Source organism: Dreissena polymorpha, chromosome 8, assembly GCF_020536995.1.
Source record: "Dreissena polymorpha isolate Duluth1 chromosome 8, UMN_Dpol_1.0, whole genome shotgun sequence".
In the NCBI taxonomy this organism is placed as follows: domain Eukaryota; kingdom Metazoa; phylum Mollusca; class Bivalvia; order Myida; family Dreissenidae; genus Dreissena; species Dreissena polymorpha.
In genome coordinates, this window is record NC_068362.1 from 46,169,402 (window position 1) to 46,191,733 (window position 22,332).

A 22,332-nucleotide genomic window follows, 5' to 3' on the forward strand; every position below is an offset into this window, starting at 1 on the left:
GTTTTGGGAAAAGAAGGGATTTGATTGTAAATAACAAGTTAAATCGCTGGCCGTCAGTGCTTCCAGAGAACACTGTAACTAAGACTATACTTTTCGCACATGCATTCAGTCACATTTCCTCACAGCGCTGCTGAAATAAGTTATCCTTTATTATATTTACCACCTGTCACCAGTACCTACCATTATCAAATGTCTCCACATTCTCTGGTTCCACCTTTCCTCTCCTTTATGCTAAACTTTCAATACTTTTTAATATACCCTAGGTGGTTCCTTGGGAAGGACTACAAGATTGTACTCTCATACTGTTGTTGGCTATTTGCATTTTGTGATCTGCCGATATCATAATTGTCATATTAAATGTATGGACGTTTTACTGTTCATTAAATGTGACAATCAGGAACAGGTATTAATATTTAAGAGATTTTTCACTGTGAACACTGTTGGTTTTGTTGGTCAAACAAAACTTAAAATAAATTGCTATTGACAAAGAATATAACGATTTTTAAATTGCTTTAAAATCAACGTTAAACAATTATTGCAGTTGTCCACAACAACTTGAAGCGTCTTTGATTTAGATGACATTATTAATATTATATAAAGTTTCTTTGTTGGTGATGTAATTATTTTGTTAGCATTTTAGTGACCTAAAAACATAACAATCACTTATAAAATGAGACAAAAAAAGAATCATCAAAATATATATTAGAATTTTGGACAATGCATACTGATATATCAACCATAAATGTCAGTACCCATTGAGCAAAGATAAAGCAAAGAGCAACAATTTTGCATGCCAACAACAGTGACCTTTCTAAGAATCACTGCATAAAACACTTAAAAGGAACCACCATGAGGGAAGAATGCAAGACGCTATGGGCCAAGTTGCTACGGGCCAAGTATCATGTGCTGTTACTTTGACAGACAACACTGCACTATATGTTACAGTATTTACGCATAGCAATAATAGCATTAATGAATCTAATGTTGAGTTATGCCCCATTCATGGGTGATATAAAACAGTATAATATACGCAAGATTGCATAATTCATTTTGCAAAATAAATATATTAAACTATTAAAACATGTTCAACTCTTTAAAGTTATCATATCATATATACAATATATGTAGCCATCATGAACATACATGTATACAAAGTAGGCAAGAACGGCAGACCAAAGGGGATTCAAGAAATTATTGGGCGAGAAAAGGGCCACAAGATTGATATATCCTGGATCCAGACGAGTCAATGAGATGTTGACCTGTCAAAAACATTTGGATTTTTGTTATTTTTGTTATTGATATTTCAGTGCATATACCAGATTTAATCTGTTATTTAAAAAGATTTTTATCATAATACATGGTTGACATCTCACGATAAAGGAAAATAAACTGAGAATGGTATATTAAACACATTCAATTATGCAATTGAAATTTGCAATTTGAATTTCTTTCTTGAATATGAATATCTTTGTTTTTTCAACATAATTTTTTCACGATAGTATTAACAAGGGACAAAAATGTCACAAAACCAGGTTTTCATTGTGAAAAAAAATATGATAAAGGGAGAAAACTCAACCTGAACTTTTGAAATGAACAAACAAAATTAACCCCCTTTGTAATGTTTTTTTTTTTTTAATCTATTTTTAGTTGTGGCGACCTTGACATTGGAGATATTGACGGGATTCTTTCGTGCGACACACCGTCCCATGATGGTGAACAAATGTGCCAAATGATTTTAAAATCTCACAATGAATGACATAGTTATGGCCAGGACAAGCTAATTTATGGTCATTTTTGACCTTTGAACTCAAAGTGTGACCTTGACCTTGGAGATATCGACGTAATTATTTCGCGCGACACACCGTCCAATGATGGTGAACAAATGTGCCAAATTATTTTAAAATCTGACAATGAACGACATAGTTATGGCCCGGACAAGCTTGTTCCGCCCGCCCGCCAGCCAGCCAGCCTGCCAGCCAGCCAGCCAGCCCGCCCGCATTCGCCAATCTAATAACCAGTTTTTTCCTTCGGAAAACCTGGTTAAAAATGGAATGAGAAGTATCCATGTAACTACTGGCAACACCTACCTTCCATGTGGTGAGTCCTGGCCTGAATTTGAAGCCCTGTAATCTTGGTCTACAGTCGGCCAGCACCACTGAACCTTGAACAGCAGACAGACATAATACACTATCACACTCTTCTAAATATAATGAACTCTGGGAACATTAGCATAATGAGGTAATCTGATAGGAGATATCTGAACAATAATGAAAAACCCAAATAAACAGTTTTGACTTATTGGTCAGATTGCCAAAATATAGAAAAATTAACAAACAACAGTTAATCTGGTGTCATTTACTTGAAAGTATATTTAGAATTTAAAAGTGAAATATGTCTGCAGTTGCAGAAAAAGAAAACTCATATTTTCAAAAGATCAAACAAGGGACAAAATTGTCACAAAACCAGGTTTTCATTGTGAAAAAAAAATCTGATAAAGGGAGAAAACTCAAACTGAACTTTTGAAATGAACAAACAAAATTAACCCCCTTTGTAAGTTTGTTTAAAAAAAAATAATCTATTTTTAGTTGTGGCGACCTTGACATTGGAGATATTGACGTGATTCTTTCGTGCGACACACCGTCCCATGATGGTGAACAAATGTGCCAAATGATTTTAAAATCTCACAATAAATGACATAGTTATGGCCAGGAGAGGCTCATTTATGGCCATTTTTAACCTTCGAACTCAAAGTGTGACCTTGACCTTGGAGATATCGACGTAATTATTTCGCGCGACACACCGTCCAATGATGGTGAACAAATGTGCCAAATGATTTTAAAATCTGACAATGAACGACATAGTTATGGCCCGGACAAGCTTGTTCCGCCCGCCCGCCAGCCCGCCCGCCAGCCAGCCCGCCCGCATTCGCCAATCTAATAACCAGTTTTTTCCTTCGGAAAACCTGGTTAAAAATTAGTTATGAAAACAGTATTTCAAAGGATTTGAGGGTTAACCCAACTTATAGTGTCTAGGGACATAGAGAAACTACCTTGGGGTCATTGTTCAATAAATGACTGAAAACAAAATCCCCTTCTGAAAGCATCATTCCTGATGTTCTTACCTGCACATTCTTCTAAAATCGCCATGACGACAGCCTCATTCTCAATAGGGTTCATAGAGGTGGTGGAGTATAGGACATAACCTTTGACCTTCACCAGCTCAAGGGCACGCTTCATAATGGCCTTCTGGTCACTGGAGACATTTAATATAATGATTGAGGATTGGTTGGTTTTGAAAAGTTACTCATTATGTGTGCTTCTTTTTTATTCTCTCAAGCTGCATCTTAATCCTCTGCTAAATCAATGTCACTTATTCAACTGTAGTTTCCTTTATAGTCAAGTCATTTGGTCAAGCGTGACATACAACCTATTCTTGTTAATAAAAAAAAATGTAACTTTATTACTTTAAATTAAAGAAAATTCAGTAAGTAAGTGTAAGAAACGTATACATATGATTTCTTAAATAATGTCAATGGCGTCAGTGTATGTAATTACGTGATGCGCCCTTTTTAATAAGACGTTGATATCATGTTTTTATGATGCAATTGTTATTGTTGTGAAAACCATTCATGGACAGGAAAATGAATTGGAACTTGGATGTTTAATAAGGACTTTCTGACACCAGTATCGGTAAATAATATTTATATTTGCATCAAAATGAATTAACAAAATTGTTTGCTTGTAATAATAAGTTATTATACTTAACAAAATTGTTTGCTTGTAATAATAAGTTATTATACAAGTCAGTATCGGTATTTTTTATTGTTTGTGAACTGGAATTAAATGTTCTGTACAGGGATCATATTTTTGTCAGTCCTAGACCGATTGGGGTCACGAAAGACTGATTGAAAATCCCAAACAGTCGGTCCGAATGTGTTTGCTAACATTCCCATGTCATGAAATCGATTACACAGTGCACATGCTAACACCCCTAATGACATTCTTATCTTGATTAGGTGTGATAAACCATTCGCTGCAGTCTTTAAAGCGGTCAGGACTGGTTTATTGCAGGCCTGTGATGTACATATCGATCGATTATCGGTGCCATAGTGTGTCTATCAATAGTTATCATTGTTATAGCGGTTTCTCTGTTTTGTCTACTAAGGCAGGGACCTATTGGTCCCTGGCTAAGGTGACTGCGCGCACTGGTTTAATTATAATCGGTCTTTGATGTTAATAGACGTGCATGTGATACAAAAAAATATGTTGCGATTGTAATGTTTTGTTATCACTGTAAATTGTAATAAATTTATTAATATATGAGATAGAAGTAAAAAAAGATTCTAACACGGCAGGTGAGAACTTTCATATAAACAAAGAAGAAAATCGTCTATGGGTTATTCTACAATAATAATGGACAGATCTTATACACTGAAAGCACGCGCTGTAACTAAACAAAACATGCAGATACATTTTCCACCAGCGTAATTATCCGGTAATATAATTATGAATGAAAGTCGCGGATCTGATCGACAGAACAGCCGAAAGTTATTTTTATGGGCGGAACTTCACATAAAATATGTACACAAGAAAAATAATATACATTGTATAAATCTTTAGTAAAAACCATGTTAGAAGCGAAATAATTCGTGTACTTAATAGTTTGTTGTTGAATAACCCACGACCGGAAAATTATATGCGTGGTTTCAGACCACACATGCTTTGCACTCGTGATTTAATCCCTACGCATCTGAACTATCGGCCATGGGTAATTTGACAACAAACTGTAACGTACACCAATTATTTCTTAACTATTTGGTTTTGTTATTTTCAGTAGCCAACCTGCGCAGACATTTGTTAGGTTCAGTGCATGTTTGTGACAACTATTTAAAACATTGGTATAGACTTACACGGATTAATAATATTGACAACCATGAAAAAAGAGTAATAAAACAGCTCACGAAACGACAATGAAATACCAAATGATAAAACCAGTTGAGAAAACTCGTATGTTCCGTTTAAAAAAAAAATGGCTTAGGGAATTTTACTTGTACATTTATTATACCACCTTCATGAATAGCAAAATCAATGGTATATATTTTAAAGTAATTTGTCATGATTTCGGAAATAAATTTTCGAATACTTTTTCCCCATTTATATCCAGACCGATTGATGTTGCGGGAAAATATGATCCCTGGTTATGAATAAATGTAGATCTATGTTACTTATTAATTGTTTGAGATCCGAATGTATGATTTAAATGTGTTTGCATGTATTTATATTTAATCTCTGTTGTTTCAGAGACTCACTACGTCGATCAATAAAAGTTTTGAAATTAGCGCATACTCGTTATTTAAATCATAGTCGCCCCCAAGTTCCAACAGTAAGGTAAGTATGAATCGTCATCTGAAAATCTGAAGCTAAATGCATGTGCGTTAAGTGTTGTTCCAGATTAGCCTCTGAAGTTTGCACAGGCTAATCAGCAATGACGCTATCCACTTTTATGCAATTTTTCGAATTAAAGGAGGTCTCTTCTAAACGAAAATGTAGTCTAGACAAACGTATTGTCCATGATTTGACTGTGTAAACTGCACAAAATAATCTTGGAATATACAGTGCACTGTTACTGCACAAAATAATCTTGGAATATACAGTGCACATGTGGATTAAACCCTGTTTTCCCAGAGCAGGGCCTAATATATAAAAAATTTATCTGATTGACATAAGAGCGCAAAAATTATCAAATGAAATTTAATTTCATGACAAAACAAGCGATGTGTTTGTGAAACACTATGTCCCCATATATTTGACCTTTGACCTTGAAGGATGACCTTGACCTTGACCTTACACCACTCAAAATGTGCAGCTCCATGAGATACGCAGGCATGCCAAATATCAAGTTGCTATGTTCAATGTTGCAAAAGTGTACATGAAATAAGCGATTTTGACCAATATATTTGACCTTTGACCTTGAAGGATGACCTTGACCTTTCACCACTCAAAATGTCTGAGTCTGAGAGTCTTCAAAACATGTGTATTTGTAACTGATTGCATTAATGTACCTGTGAAGATACAATGCTGACTTGGGTTTCCAGTTGTCCTGTAGACCAGTGTTCTTCCTCATTATGCCATCCATACTGTAACAACAAGCAAAAAAGAACACTCGGCTTATTCATGATACCATTATAGCTGCTCTCAGCTCATTCATGATACCATTATCACTGCTCTCAGCTTATTCATGATACCATATACACCGCTCTCAGCTAATTCATGATACCATTATCACTGCTCTCAGCTCATTCATGATACCATATACACCACTCTCAGCTTATTCATGATACCATTATCACTGCTCTCAGCTCATTCATGATACCATATACACTGCTCTCAGCTAATTCATGATACCATTAATCACTGCTCTCAGTTCATTCATAATACCATATACACCACTCTCAGTTCATTCATGATACCATTATCACTGCTCTCAGCTTATTCATACTATTATCACCGCTCTCAGCTCATTCATGATATGATTATCACTGCTCTCAGTTCATTCATACCATATACACCACTCTCAGCTCATTCATGAAATCATTATCACTGCTCTCAGCTCATTAATGATATCAATATCATCCCTCTCAGCTCATGCATGATAATCACTATTAACCCTCTAAGCTCATTCATAATACCATTATAAGTACTCTTAGCTCATTCATGATATCATTATCAACACTCTCAGCTCATTGATGATATCATTATCACTGCTCTCAGCTCATTCATGATATCATAAAAAACACTCTCCGCTCATTGATGATATCATTATCACTGCTCTCAGCTTATTGATGATATCATTATCACCGCTCTCAGCTCAGTCATGACATCATTATCACCATGTTATAGTTTTCTTTTACAATACAATTATAGCTTTCTCCAGACTTGTGCAAGAAACACATTTGGCCTCTATTTGCATAACATATTAAGATATTTGACCAACCTGCATTTGACATCGCATATGACATGATCATACTGCAACCTATCGCTGAAGGATTTCTGTAAGAATAATGTTACAGTCATGTTACTTCAGACAGGTATGACAATTTAAAAATACACAATAATTTGCAATCAATTGTAAAGGACAACTTTAAAGAATATATTGATATAAACAGTAATATTTAAGCCAATTAAGATCATACATTTATTTTTTAATTGACATAAAAGTATGTTTATCCTAAACCATAAAATAAAAAATCATTTCAATACATGAATATTCAAACTATATATTTTGATCAACATTTCATACAAAAATTCTCAATACTACTGGTACATAAGCAATATTAGTGGCCAATAAAATTGATTGCTCCTACACTTTCTGAAAAATCAGTCGACAAAGCCAGTTAAATATATCAAAGTCATGTGCATTTACATATTTATGCTTATCACTCAGGAAAAATGGTGATAAATACATGTGCCTTAACTCTTTCAGTGCGGGAACCGAATTTTGAAGGCCTTTGCAAACAGTTTGGATCCAGATGAGACGCCACAGAACGTGGCGTCTCATCAGGTTCCAAACTGTTTGCTATTCTGAAAATATTCTTAGAAAAAAATCGAAGAAAATGCTAATTTTAGAAATTCAGCAGACAACATTTTAGAAGACTACAAATTTCCCAGGATGCAAAGGGTTAAGTCATGTCCCAGGTTAGCAAGTTTAGTCTTCACAGTCTAATCTGGGACGATGATTTCAGCTTCAACAGTATATTTCTTTAAAAGAAGTCTCTACTTAGCGAAAATCTAGATAAGGCCCAAAGTTTCGTCTCCGGTTAGCCAGTGAAGATTACACAGGCTAATCTGGGACGACAGTTTACATACAATCATTAAGCCCCGTTTTTCCAGAGCGAAGTTCATTTATAACTCTAATGAACACCACATGAAACCTTGTCTGTGAGATACAGATCAGGGAAGGTCTTTGCGTCATAGTTGCAGGACACAGCCTTGATGCCCTGTGTCCAATGCAGGTGTAGACCATCCTTGGCCTTGTAAAGGTCATTGAGGATCAGCACCCCGTCTGAAAACAAACACACAATAAATAGCTCTAGAAAAACAGGGTTTAAGTAGCGTTTATTCCCCAATTTGCCTCTGCAGTCGACATGCTTATCCGGGACGACACTTAACACTTTTATTTAAAACAAGAGATGTGTTTGTGAAACACAATGCCCCCTACTGCGCTGCTTTGAAGCCATATATTTGACCTTTGACCTTTAAGGATGACCTTTACCTGGACCTTTCACCACTCAAAATGTGCAGCTACATGAGATACATATACATGCCAAATATCAAGTTGCTATCATCAATATTGCAAAAGTTATTACCAAGGTTAAAGTTTTGGGACGGACGCACAGACTGACAGACAGACAGACGGACTGACAGTTTAACTGCTATATGCCACCCTAGAAGTGTCTTTGAAATGAAAAATGCAGTCAAGGTGGAAAGTGTTGTCTCCTATGTGACTACAGGCTTCACAGGCACTTAACAAACATTGAGTAAGCCTGGTGTTCCCAAAGCACAGCTCACGTTTAAGGGAAATATATATTTTCCTATTTTTACAAATGCCCGTAGGGTCAGGGAGCAAAATTTACTGCAATACCACCACTTGGCAATGCAGGCCCTAAAACATCAGAACATTTTTTTTCTGTTATATAAGTAATGCATTTTTTTTCTTTGTTGACACATGATTATTGATAGATTAAATGATTTAATATTTCTTTAAGCAAGGAATATGATTGCGCCTGTTTGAATCTTTAATTTCGTTTTAAATCTTTGACAATTAACTTTAATAAGAAGATTGTCAATCCGTGAACACCTCTGTTATAAAGTCTGAAAATCATTAAATGTATATTCTCAATACCTTTTATATACTTATCTTACTTTTTCTAAGCAGACAGGTAATTAAAGATATCATTTTAAATATGATCGCTGTGGTGTAGTGGATATGATATCCGCCTAGCAATTGGGAGGTCACGGGTTCGATCCCCACTGTGGTATTAGATTTCCCCCATAGACACCAAGTACTGGTTCTAGTCCCAGGAAATGGATAGAGAGCGTTTCAAATAAGCCTTCAGCTTTTTAATGCAATCAAGCTAAATTAAATAGGTTTAAACTAAATATGAAAGTAAAAAAAAGTATGCTTCAAATAGCAATTCAATAAAGCTAAATTGTATACTATGGGTTGCAATCTTTCTTTGACTAAAGAAAAGAGGTGCATTCTGACAAAACTTGACTTCATGCATCTGAGTAAGGTGTTATTCCAGATTAGCCTGTGCAGTCTGCTCAATCAGGGATGACACATCCTGCTCTGGATTTTCAGAAGAGACAATCTTAAATTGAACAAGCGGTATGTTTGTGAAACACAATGTCCCTATATATATATGACCTTTGACCTTGAAGGATGACCTTGACCTTTCACCACTCAAAATGTGCAGCTCATTGAGATACACATGCATGTCAAATATCAAGTTGCTAGCTTCAATATTGCAAAAGTGACATCAAATGAGCGATTTTGACCCATATATTTGACCTTTGACCTTGAAGGATGACCTTGACCTTTCACCACTCAAAATGTGCAGCTCCATGAGATACACATAGATGCCAAATATGAAGTTGCTATCTTCAATATTGCAAAAGTTATGGCAAATGTTAAAGCTGGGGCAAACAAACAAACCAACAAACAAACCAACAGACAGGGCAAAAACAATATGTCCCCCACTAAAGTGGTGGGGGACATAACAATTCCATAAAAACTAAAAAATTCTTCCCTGATATGCCTGTTCTGCTTGCACAAACTGATCTGGTGCAACTTTTGACACAAGCTTTAACCACAGTTTTCCTTGAGTAAGACTACAGAAAACCAGCACCTACTGGCAGCCTGCTGTGGGTCGCGGTGCATGCGCTGGGCTATCTGGCTGGCAATGAAGCCCGGCGCAGCACACATGTCCAGCACGCAGTGTTGAGGCTGCACATCCAGCAGCACCGAGGGAACCATGCTCCACGTCTCCAGGCACTGCGTCGGCTGAAAACAGTGGCATTGAATTTGTGGGAAAATGCACACTTTTTGTGAATTAAAAAATATAGGGGAGTTTATACACAAATACACAAGAGCCTCGCTCTGGCAAAACGGGGCTTAATGCATATGCATATAGTGTGTCCCATATTTGCTTGTGCAGTCTTCTCAAGCCATTCAGGGACGACACTTTCCATATTTGCTTGTGCAGTCTTCTCAAGCCATTCAGGGACGACACTTCCCATATTTGCTTGTGCAGTCTTCTCAAGCCATTCAGGGACGACACTTTCCATATTTGCTTGTGCAGTCTTCTCAAGCCATTCAGGGACGACACTTTCCATATTTGCTTGTGCAGTCTTCTCAAGCCATTCAGGGACGACACTTTCCATATTTGCTTGTGCAGTCTTCTCAAGCGATTCAGGGACGACACTTTCCATATTTGCTTGTGCAGTCTTCTCAAGCCATTCAGGGACGACACTTTCCATATTTGCTTGTGCAGTCTTCTCAAGCCATTCAGGGACGACACTTTCCATATTTGCTTGTGCAGTCTTCTCAAGCCATTCAGGGACGACACTTTCCATATTTGCTTGTGCAGTCTTCTCAAGCCATTCAGGGACGGCACTTTCCATATTTGCTTGTGCAGTCTTCTCAAGCCATTCAGGGACGACACTTTCCATATTTGCTTGTGCAGTCTTCTCAAGCGATTCAGGGACGACACTTTCCATATTTGCTTGTGCAGTCTTCTCAAGCCATTCAGGGACGACACTTTCCATATTTGCTTGTGCAGTCTTCTCAAGCGATTCAGGGACGACACTTTCCATATTTGCTTGTGCAGTCTTCACAAGCCATTCAGGGACGACACTTTCCATATTTGCTTGTGCAGTCTTCTCAAGCCATTCAGGGACGACACTTTCCATATTTGCTTGTGCAGTCTTCTCAAGCCATTCAGGGACGACACTTTCCATATTTGCTTGTGCAGTCTTCTCAAGCCATTCAGGGATGACACTTTCCATATTTGCTTGTGCAGTCTTCTCAAGCGATTCAGGGACGACACTTTCCATATTTGCTTGTGCAGTCTTCTCAAGCGATTCAGGGACGACACTTTCCATATTTGCTTGTGCAGTCTTCTCAAGCGATTCAGGGACGACACTTTCCGTTTTATTTTTCATTTAAGTAAGTCTCTTCTTTGCAAAATCCAGTTAAAGCTTAAAGTATTGTGCCTTATTAGCCTGTGCACACTGCACAGGCAGATTTGGGACAACGCTTTACGCACATGCATTAAACCCGGTTTTTCCACAGGCTCTAATACATTTTTTTAGTACGAAAACTATAAATATTCAATTCTTTTTTACATATATTCCTAGCATAAACACTATAACAGTCACACAGAGTAATTGGAAGTGAAACAAACTGATAGACAAAGTCATTGTTATATTTCTGAAACAAGTGAGCTTTAAGTATCTGCTTACACTAAGTAACAGTTGCCATGGCTTTTAAGTCTCAAGGGGTGGTATTCCAGAAACATCTTAAGTCATTTCTTAAATAATTTCACTTAAGGTCAAAATTACAATGTTTTGTATTTCTTTACTAAATAAGGAAACACATGTTTTGTGGGTATTCCTAAAATAATATTGACATAATGATGTTATTTTCATGTAAATTTTGATGCCAAACTATTTCAATATGAAATGAAACACTTAAGAAGTTTTCCAAATTTAGGGATACGAATAAAATTTAACTTAAGATGCTTCTGGACTTTACTTTACTAACAACTGACTGACAATACCTGTGAATTTATGAACTCTGTAAATTTCTTCAGCCCCAAATACTTGTCAGCATCGGCACGAGGGATATTAAGAAACCAACCCAGCTCATTAGGGTACCTGCATAATATAAGACACTTTTCAAGCCATACGTACATCTGACTGAGTAACTTTAACTTTATATCATTGATATTTAGCTGGCTCTATTTAAACTATCTTCGGTCCAAGCATGTCTGGAGCACTGACCACTTTAACCCTTTGCATGCTGGTTAATTTGTCGTCTGCTAAAAGGTGGTCTGCTGAATTTCTTTAATTAGCATTTTCTTCGATTTTTTGAAAGAATACTATCAGAATAGCAAACAGTTTGGATCCTGATGAGACACCACGTTCTGTAGCGTCTCATCTGGATCCAAACTGTTTGCAAAGGCCTTCAAAATTCGGTTCCAGCACTGAAAGAGTTAAAGTACCCATTATAAAACAGATTTAACCCTTTTCCACTCAGAAACAAAGTAAAAATGGCTATGTGCAAACAGCATAAACCAGACCAGCCTGCAAGTAACTCACAGTCTGTTTAGGTTTTATGGTGTGTGCTTCTCATCAGTATCTAAGTATTTGATAAGAAGCCTTTAAAACATAAATCTATTAAGAAAGGTCTTTAATTACATGAAACTTCTAAGGGACTACAAATGCGTCAAAATACGTATCTAAATGGTAAAGGGTTAACAAACATCTTGTTATTACCATGTCAAGGGGGACAGAGACACATTGGTTGAAGCATTGACAGTTATTTTGCACAGTGTCTCCACAAGCTTCTTTTTCATGAACTGCAGAAGTGTCTGTGCTCGACTGGGTATGCCTGGGACGGTGTCTATATGCGAGGGGCACAGGTGGTAACTCTCAACCAGTCGAAATGACATCGGCATCGGCTTGATGCAGTGGTCCAGGAAATTTTTCCATTCTATTTCCTCTATTAGATTATTTTCCTGGCAAAGAACCACAAAATATTATTATTACTTCAATGGGCTATTAGGCTGATCTCTATGCAATAACAGGGAGATAAATAAAATTCATGTTTTCATTTTTTTATGAAAACTGACATTTTTTTTTAAACATGGTAAGAATCAAGATTACCAATATTTTCTGAAAATCATAGAATGCCCACATCCACAAAAATGAAAAATGAAGCAGACTATACTTCATTTATAATCATTGGAGTAATTTAAGAACAACCTCAAGGGAGGAAAATGCCCTTCACTCCCCCTCCCTGTTACAGGTTTTAATAAAACTCTTCTTTTCATTTGTATTGAGAAATTAGTTTGACATTTGAAGAGAAGAAATCAGCTAAAGGGAGAAGAAATCATGTCATTGTATTATGGTATCACCAAACTCTACCTTATAGAATGTTTTGAAGGCCTGCAGTGGGTCCATTATGTCAGGTTTCACTTCCACATCGGGTTCCTCCAGGCTCCTCATGGGGCCTCGTAAGGCAGCAGTCTTGTCATAGCCGTCCTGTAATACATTTACCCTTTCTCACTCAGAAGCAAAGTGAAAATGGCTATGTGCACACAGCATAAAACCAGAACAGCCTGCAAGTAACTCGCAGTCTGTTAAGGTTTTATGCTGTTTGCTGCTTATCGGTATCTAAGGGTTGGAAATGTAGTCTGTAAAACTTGATTTAGTAATAAAGGTATTTAATTAAATTTAACTTTCTAAGTTACTACAAATGTGTCAAAATACAAAAATATACATATCTCAGTGGCAAAGGGTTAAATACTAAAAAAATAGTCAAACTAAGGTATAAAGTAAAGTATACAGGAGTAAAAATCATGTAAGCCTGTCTCTGCAAAAATAGGGCTTAATGCTTGTTTGTAAAGTACCATTCAAGATTAGTCTGCCTGGCTCTGCAAAAATGGGGCTTAATGCTTGTTTGTAAAGTACCATTCAAGATTAGTCTGCCTGGCTCTGCAAAAATAGGGCTTAATGCTTGTTTGTAAAGTACCATTCAAGATTAGTCTGCCTGGCTCTGCAAAAATAGGGCTTAATGATTGTTTGTAAAGTACCATTCAAGATTAGTCTGCCTGGCTCTGCAAAAATAGGGCTTAATGCTTGTTTGTAAAGTACCATTCAAGATTAGTCTGCCTGGCTCTGCAAAAATAGGGCTTAATGCTTGTTTGTAAAGTACCATTCAAGATTAGTCTGCCTGGCTCTGCAAAAATAGGGCTTAATGCTTGTTTGTAAAGTACCATTCAAGATTAGTCTGTGAAGTTTGCACAGGTAATCAGGGATGACACTTTCTGCTTTTATCGTATTTTGAGTTTAAATGAAATCTCTTCTCAGCGAAAAATCCAGTTTGGGCAGAAAGTGTTGTTCCTGATTGTGTTCACTTGACGTCATGTGATAGGATTCTTTTCAGATAAAGAAACTCCAACCTAGGCAGAATAAACATATTGACCTGGCAAAAATGAATAATTGCTAGCTCTTGACGTCAATATTTTATAATATTTTAAAATTAAAGTAACAATATGTATTATTATTAATTAAGTGGAAACAGCATGATTGAGTCACACAATGTACCAAGTTCATAAAAAAAAATCAATAAAGAGGTAACTCTTCCCTTTTACAAGCCAACTCCCCATTCCATGTTCGTACTTTTGCTAATCCCTAATTACAAAATGAACTAAAGCCAATTAGCAGGGGGGGGGGACCCTCCTTCTGTTTTATGCTTCGATCTTTGAAATTAAGTCTTGACCTTTTTTGTACCTTTTGTCATATTATTAATAAGGCCAGAGTTTTTTAATAAAAAGATTTTCGGATTTTTTTTCTAAAAGTGTTGGGTAGGAGGACGGAAAAAAAAAAAAAAAAAGAAAAGATGGGTGACCAAATATGCACTCATTTAAAATATGTTATGGTATGAAGTTCTTTTTACTACCGGTAAGCAACCAGTGAACCACAGTGATTTTTTTTTCAAACATGTTGATGTGCAAAATGATTATAATCAGACTGTAGGTCTTGATGTGCAGTTTTTAAATTAGTTTGAATTTTAAAAATATCTTAACTGTATATACATTAGTTCAAAAGTTATGCAATCTTTTCACTTGTCTATAGTAAACTTTTTGGTGATTTTTTGATGTTTTTTTTTCACAAGAAATCCATATGTTGCATTAAAAATACTTTATCTCCACAAACAACCAATAAGCTATTGAGGTTTAAAAGAAACATTTATAGTTTATTGTCCAGTAAAAATCAATAAGGCAGACAAATACAAATAGCATAATAAAACGCTTTTCAGGGGTTTCACTGGCCCAAAAAAAGTTGTCGCCACTTTATCGCGGTGTGAAAACCGCCCGTAATTCACACTTAATCAATAAGGACAATCATTTAAGGAACCTTACTTCATTCATGAATAATGGCATTTACTATATTTTTTATTACCCTGAGAAGTATGTTAATACATAAATAACAATAGTACCTTCATAAGTCTTAATATAAAAAGCTTTATTTTTATATAACAAACATTTTTTCCACTTGATAAACCAGATAACCAACATAATATAATAACGTTAACAATATAAATGTAACAGTATGCTGCATAAATGTTTCAGAATTACAAATATATATCATCTGAAAGGAAAAATAAATCAAACATCAGAAAATAAAGCATCTCAATTCAAATTGTTAAACAGTTTATACATTTGGTCATTTGGACATGATATACATCAACTTCTGTTTATTATCAAATTTCACAAATTCTAAAACAACACCTTTGTTAAAAGGTTTTCTGTTAGTTGTGGTGGTTGATTTCCAGGTTCAATAATTAAAAAAGAATATTTTTTCACATCTTTTTCTTGACAGAAAGACCCAGGATAATTGCCACCATCCATTCTTGTTGTCTGAAATAACACAAAACATGTTTGTACAAACTATATACAACAAATTAACACATAAATGTCACTATCTTAATATATGTCGGAATTTTAACATATCCGAAATATAGTACATCGAGTGAAGGACCTACTTTTGATTTCAGAAATAGTTGGTATCTTAATTAAAATATATCGTTCACAGAACATTTTTATAATGGAACTGTTAAACACAAATGCCTGTTGAAACAAGTTAACATGTGTTTTTGTTATGGTATTGATTAAAGAAATAGCGTCCCTAATAATCGTTATAATTATTGATCTTCGTAACAGTTTATCCCAGGATAACATAATTGATAGTTCAATGTCATAAAGGAGCTGTTAATCAGATAATAACCTCCATAAACTTGACTATTTTATTTCGACATTCATGGTTTGAAATCGTTTTAGAAACTGTTGATTTTGCGATTTTTGAACTTTTGGTACGAACCAGTTCGGAACAAAACCAAAGTTTCGTACCCATTGAAAATAACGAAAAAACACATATTATATGCACAAATTCGTCATTACAACTACATTAAACAACACATAAAATTTTATTCTCTAAAATATGACCGTATTTGTGCATAAAATATGGAATGTTTAAAGTTGATAGGCGTAAATGGGTTTCGCATTTCGAGCACCTGTTAAATTAAAATCGTTCTTTTCTTATTGCTTTCATAATATTTTTTAGTCATTTTAATACTATCAATTTTATAAAATTGTAAAGAAATAATAAAATATTTACTTACAAATCGATTCCATTCAGGATTTTATTTGACGGTTGCATAATTATTGGGAAATTAGCAGACTTTGCTGATGAAAGCCTTGTAGCGTTCATCAACTTCTTGCACAAACAATGATGGCGTAGCTGTTGGTAAATTCCAGCACATGTACACGATGAAGGATGTTCGCGTATTAATGTGGCTAATTAAAACTGGTTTTATTATGACGATTTATAACTCATTTGAACTTTTTCTAAAATCCGGCAAGCGTTTCGTGTTTAAAAGCCACCTTTTGGCATCCGAAAAAAAAAGATTTTAAATTTTTTTTTTTTTGGTTTCGTCAAAAATTGGAGTCGGCGGGTTCGAAAATCATTTTATTAAAAAACTCTGGCCTAAATATTTTTATAACTTTATGAAGGAGATCAAGGTTAATACAGCTACTCCAGCATAGATTCTTGAAATGTTGCCTGTTTTGCAAATTAAAATAGTCAAATGCATAAAGTAATATTGGAAAAAGACTCTAAATGACATACAATGTAAAATGTGGCAGCCATTGTTGTTTGAACAAGTGATAAAGAGTTTCATTCAAATTCTTGTTTATCGACATTGAGGCTTGCCGGCATTAACAGATTGTTGGCACAACTTTTAGATACTATAATGCTTTATTTCTGGCATAAACTTAAGTCAGACATGTGTACGCATGGTTTTACTTTTGACATCTAATCTGTTATTCCATGTCTATGAACAAGTATAAAAAAGTATATATTTTGTTTATTAACAGATACAGACAATTTTGAAGTCCACATATTTATGTTTTCTTTAAAAACAGAAAGGCCAGATGTTTCACTGCTTTCCACATGCCATTTAACGATTCCTCACTGGGGCGCTTGAATTTGGAAATCAGAACCCGCAGGGCGTCTGAAATATTCTGATCAGTGTATTTGGCAGTTACTGCAGCTAGCCATTATTAACACCAAAGCGATATTGAATTTTCAGAAAATTGAACAAATAATCGTTGAATTCATTACGCAACTGTCAATGTTTTGTTAAAATCTAAAATGAGCATATTAAAATTATAATCCCAAACCCACTCCCGAATGTTGATGTTAACGAGTTTGTTATTCCAAACACACTTCAGAATGTAAATATTAACGTGACGTTAACATAGTCTTGCTTCAAATCAGCAGTGTCAATTTATTTTGTGTTGACCCTTTGTCTCAATAAAAAGGGTGTGAAAATGGAAAGCGTGGGTGTATTGATTGTTGTATAAACACCCACACATCAGTTCATGATTTACGCATGTTCAGTGCCAGGGAATATTTCAACAAATATTTAAATAGTAACTTATGCTGAAATTCATTTGATTCTTTAGAAAAATGGCAACGTTTGTGTTGTGAAATTCTTTAGCACTTTTATTTTCAATATTAATCAGAATTTGCTTTAAAAAATGGAATATACGGGATTATCTGGTAATGAATAGAAACTGGAAAAGTAGTAAGTATGCAGTAATAGATTCGGGTTGATATGGATGTATTGCAGAATCATTTGATTATACTATCCATGCGGGAAAGGTTTAAAACAATTAAAACATATATCTTTATCAATGACTTTATAGCTGGGTTTTGTTTTGCGCACCAAATGATGTCATTTGACTTTAAACATGTTACAAAAAATAGTATGGAGGGAACAGCCTAACCAACCCCATCGGCACCGGGGCGTCTGAAAAAAATCCTGTGGAAAGCACTGTTTTTTTATACTAAAAATAGGTAAAACCTAACATGGAAATTACAAAACACAAGATTATCATTTTACAATTTAATTCAATTCAGGGAATAATTGCTTTAATTATTGTGTAGCCAGGGCTTTTCATCTGGAAATTGGGAAGAAGCCCTAGCCTTGCAAATTGGGAAATTTAAGCGCGATAAATGGCCATTTTGGGAAAAAAACTTTTAAAGCATTTCATCACAGGTAAATCATTTAATCAATTTTAAACAGTCACAATAATGGTTTGAACTTTATTTTTGTTATGAATTAATGACCTGGAAATGTTCTTTTCAAAGATTGGCCAGCTATATTTTCAAACAGATAAACTTTTTAACTGATTTTAGGTAATATTTACCATTATGTGACATTTTCAAACTGAAAATTCAGCGATGACACTGGTGACCTCCCTTGCGGCCCTCGTGCAAAAACCGACAATAAAACCCGTACTACGCAATATTCTGTTCTAGACTGGTACACAAATACAATTAAAATTCGGCTTAGCGGTAGTGGGGAAATACCTGAACTGAACTGGTAGCGAAAAAATCGATACCAGACAACAATTACGCAAAATAAACCTTCATCTTTGTTTATCGCTCGTGGAAGCTTTCAATGAAATTACAATCATCTACAAGACCAGTAAAACTATACCGAATAGTAACTTGGCTACAAAACACTATCCACTGTGTTTATTTTTTTGATTTTCAGGGGAATTTCAATCGTTTTTTTTGGGAAGTCTTTCAGCCAGAGTTGGGAAAAAATAAATCTTTTTAGAATTGGGAAGGAGCCGAATATCGGCCTCTGTTATATAAGGATGAAAAGCCCTGGTAGCAAAATAGTAGTGCTCAACCTGGTTCCTGAAAAAACGTCCAAAAAATCACCATGTTATGTTATGGTAGTCGCAACTAATAAAATATGTACCTTAGCTTTGACACCAGCTTTATTTCCTGGCCCTTGTATTTTCTTCCTCTGGGGGCCCTTTTTTGGAGGCATTGTCAATAACTGAAAAATAGCATTATCTGACACTGGTAAATATAGCCTCAAATTCAACATGGATTTTAACCAACAATAAAACAATGATATAAATTGTTTTACAGTAGTGTTATACGATTGATTATTGAAGTTTGATTTCGAATGACACACAAGAATGTATCTCAAGGCCGTTGATACTACACCTCCCAGTCCAGAACTAACCGAATAAAACATATCCGAAATTTATATCACTTATAGTGGTAAATAGTTAAACAGTTGTCTGTTGACTGTTAGTGACAGTGTTTCATCAAAAGTATATGTGCACTGACTTTTTTAATTAATAAATGAAATGATTTATTTAAATGTAAACTTATATTTGGAGACAAGCAAGATTTTCACAAACCTCGTTAATTTGCTGTGGTTGTTGTTGTTAAAGCGGTGCATGCAAGAGCGAGGGTAACACCGCACTTTCAATTGTGCAATTTCTCTGTGGGTGGAATCTACTTGGAATACAATGTTCTCGCATGCAAGAATGCATAGGGACTTGTCCCCTTACCGGTTCGCACTTCAATTCATGGCACTGGCATTGATCAGTTTATAATCAGTGGTATAATATGAATTTGCCTATATAGTTTCCAAAATTAAATCCTTATGGAACGATGCTATAGGAAAAAAAGCATTTAAATACACACAAAATGAAACTTTAGATGCAGCAGCAGCAAGGAACCTGTGGCCCTTTATTTATGGCAAGGAACCTACAACTACTAGTGCCAGCAGTGGGGCACACACATATCAACACACAAACATAAGTAAAACTGGGCCATTGCATTGGAACAATACATTTAAAAACACTGGGGGTTTAAACCTATTCATGGAGCTCAAAACCTCACACTTTGCCTCATTGAAGCTTTTCACTTCAAAGTGACATTTAGTCTATTTACAACATAGATTCTTAATAAAACTGGGGTCAGAAACTAGTTCTTCTTGAATGCTCTTATAAGTACATACGTACAGCAACCCGGAGGGTCAATAGCTGGGAGTTGGATTATTGCAACTAAGACAGAGCCTTTACCACCATAAGAACCAAAGTGAAAATGACTTTTGCAACCAGCATAAAACCAGAGCAGCCTGCGAGTAACTCGCGGTCTGTTCAGGTTTTATGCTGTTTGCTGCTCATCAGTATCTAAGGGTTGGAAATGAAACCTTTAAAACTTAATTGAATTAAGTAAGAAAGGTCTTTAATTAAATTTAACTTTCTATTAAAGGAAAAACAAATGCGTAAAATATGTAAAGGGTTAAGGAACTTCAAACCTCTCACTTGCCCAAGAAGTGTAAATAAAATGTATCTACAAAAGGCCATATCATAATTCAATTTTATAGCAATAAAACAGAATAATTTCAATTTAATTACCATTTAAATACTCGATGGTTGGATTCAAACAAAAGCACCAAAATTGTTACTCTCTGAGGCATGATGGAATGCAAACAAAACAATTATTGATATCAATTTAAATTTTAAACAAGGGACAAAATTGTCACAAAACCAGGTTTTCATAGTTATAGCCCAGACAAGCTCATTTATGGCTATTTTTTACCTTTGACTGAAAGTGTGACCTTGACCTTGGAGATATTGACGTAATTTTTTCGCGCGACACACCGTCTAATGATGGTTAACAAATGTGCCAAATGATTTTAAAATCTCACAATGAACGACAAAGTTATGGCCCGGACAAGCTTGTTCCGCCCGCCCGCCAGCCAGCCCGCCCGCATTCGCCAATCTAATAACCATTTTTTTCCTTCGGAAAACCTGGTTAACAAAAGCTTTAGAGTTATAGCATAATTAATCATTAATGATAATAGAGTTAAACATTCAGATTTTTAATTCTTGCAATTAAGGAAGAAGCAGCAATTCTAAGCCAAATAACCAATTATTCGTCTTGTGTTTTAACCCAATTGAACTTTTTTAATTTTCAGTTGAATTTCGTTTCACCAATAAATGTTTTAGTTTGTTCATCTACATATCTGCTATCATATAAATATGAATATACCGCACTTTATGGACATATATCATCTTTTATACCAATAACACATTCAAAAGAAATGTATGATAAAGTTCACAATGGTAAGGAATTAAAATTGTCAAGTATTTCAATTAGAAAATAAAAAAAACAAACTGGTATAATCATTTTCGAAAGAGATCTTAACATAAACTGTTCATTTGTGTATGTTTAAGTACAGTTTAAGGTGTTTTGTCATACCTATGACATTACTAAAAGCAAAAAGCCAGTATTCAGTATTATTTTCATTGTTTATTTGTTGAATATTTTCTATACATATAAACTGAACAACATGTAAATAATTTAAAAACAAGAGGGACAATGGCAATAATGCGCTCACCTGACACCAAAGTAACTCAACTGTTATGAATTTTACTCAGGATATTCAAGAATGTTCACCCAGTTTTCGAAAAAGGACAAGACATAATTGGGACAAATGTTGGGACCAAGCTTCATGAAGATTGGAATTCATCCTGTCTCTAGAATGTAATCAACGATATTGTTGACAATCGACAATTGTATGACACTAACCAAAAAAGTATTTTTTTAACATTATTATTTTATTGTATTGCACTCAATCTACAGTAGACATACTAAAAGTAAGTGAATGAGACAGCTGAAAATACATTAAGCAGCTGCTCTACAATACTTAAACAACAAAAAACCCGATCAGAAATAAAATTTATATGTTGTAAGTATCTAATTGAAACACAATTTCAACAAAATACTAGAAACATTGTCCCTGTATTTTCAAATACAAGTTATGCTCAGAAGTATTGACCAAACACTCATGAGTTATATGAGTCTAAATGGGGATCTCACTTGTTATACTTTTTTCAATATGTCTGTGCATGTGCTGCACACAAATAGAATAATACTATTACTGTGTTTTAGTGAGATATTCTACTAATGATATTTAGTTAATGCACTTCCCTTACTCACAATAATTTAAAAACGAAAATTCACAATAACAACAGTTAAAAATAACAGTAAAATTATCAATAATTGTATATGTGAAATGATCTCATTTTTCTCCGATGCAACACTTAAAAAATTTAATAAATGGTGGAAAAGCATTTTTTTAATGTGTTGGTTTTAAGTA

At 35.0% G+C, this 22,332-nt stretch overlaps 1 protein-coding gene across 2 annotated transcripts in view; it reads right to left on the reverse strand.

Annotated features, from left to right (window-relative positions):
- The window catches only part of LOC127842475 (RNA cytosine-C(5)-methyltransferase NSUN2-like), a 44,197-nt gene extending 24,563 nt beyond the window's left edge, over positions 1–19,634 (reverse strand). The window contains exons 1-11 of one of the 2 annotated variants that reach the window (XM_052372004.1): positions 19,577–19,634; positions 19,123–19,203; positions 13,209–13,325; positions 12,558–12,799; positions 11,840–11,936; positions 9,912–10,062; positions 7,931–8,061; positions 6,994–7,049; positions 6,062–6,136; positions 3,122–3,252; positions 2,088–2,161 (exon numbers count right to left, since the gene is read on the reverse strand). In XM_052372004.1, the coding sequence (XP_052227964.1) occupies positions 2,088–2,161; positions 3,122–3,252; positions 6,062–6,136; positions 6,994–7,049; positions 7,931–8,061; positions 9,912–10,062; positions 11,840–11,936; positions 12,558–12,799; positions 13,209–13,325; positions 19,123–19,194 (1,146 nt within the window). In that variant the 5' untranslated portion in view covers positions 19,195–19,203; positions 19,577–19,634. The remainder of the gene's footprint in view (positions 1–2,087; positions 2,162–3,121; positions 3,253–6,061; positions 6,137–6,993; positions 7,050–7,930; positions 8,062–9,911; positions 10,063–11,839; positions 11,937–12,557; positions 12,800–13,208; positions 13,326–19,122; positions 19,204–19,576) is intronic. The other variant, XM_052372005.1, reaches the window with a different exon arrangement.
- Between the last annotated feature and the right edge of the window lie 2,698 nt (positions 19,635–22,332).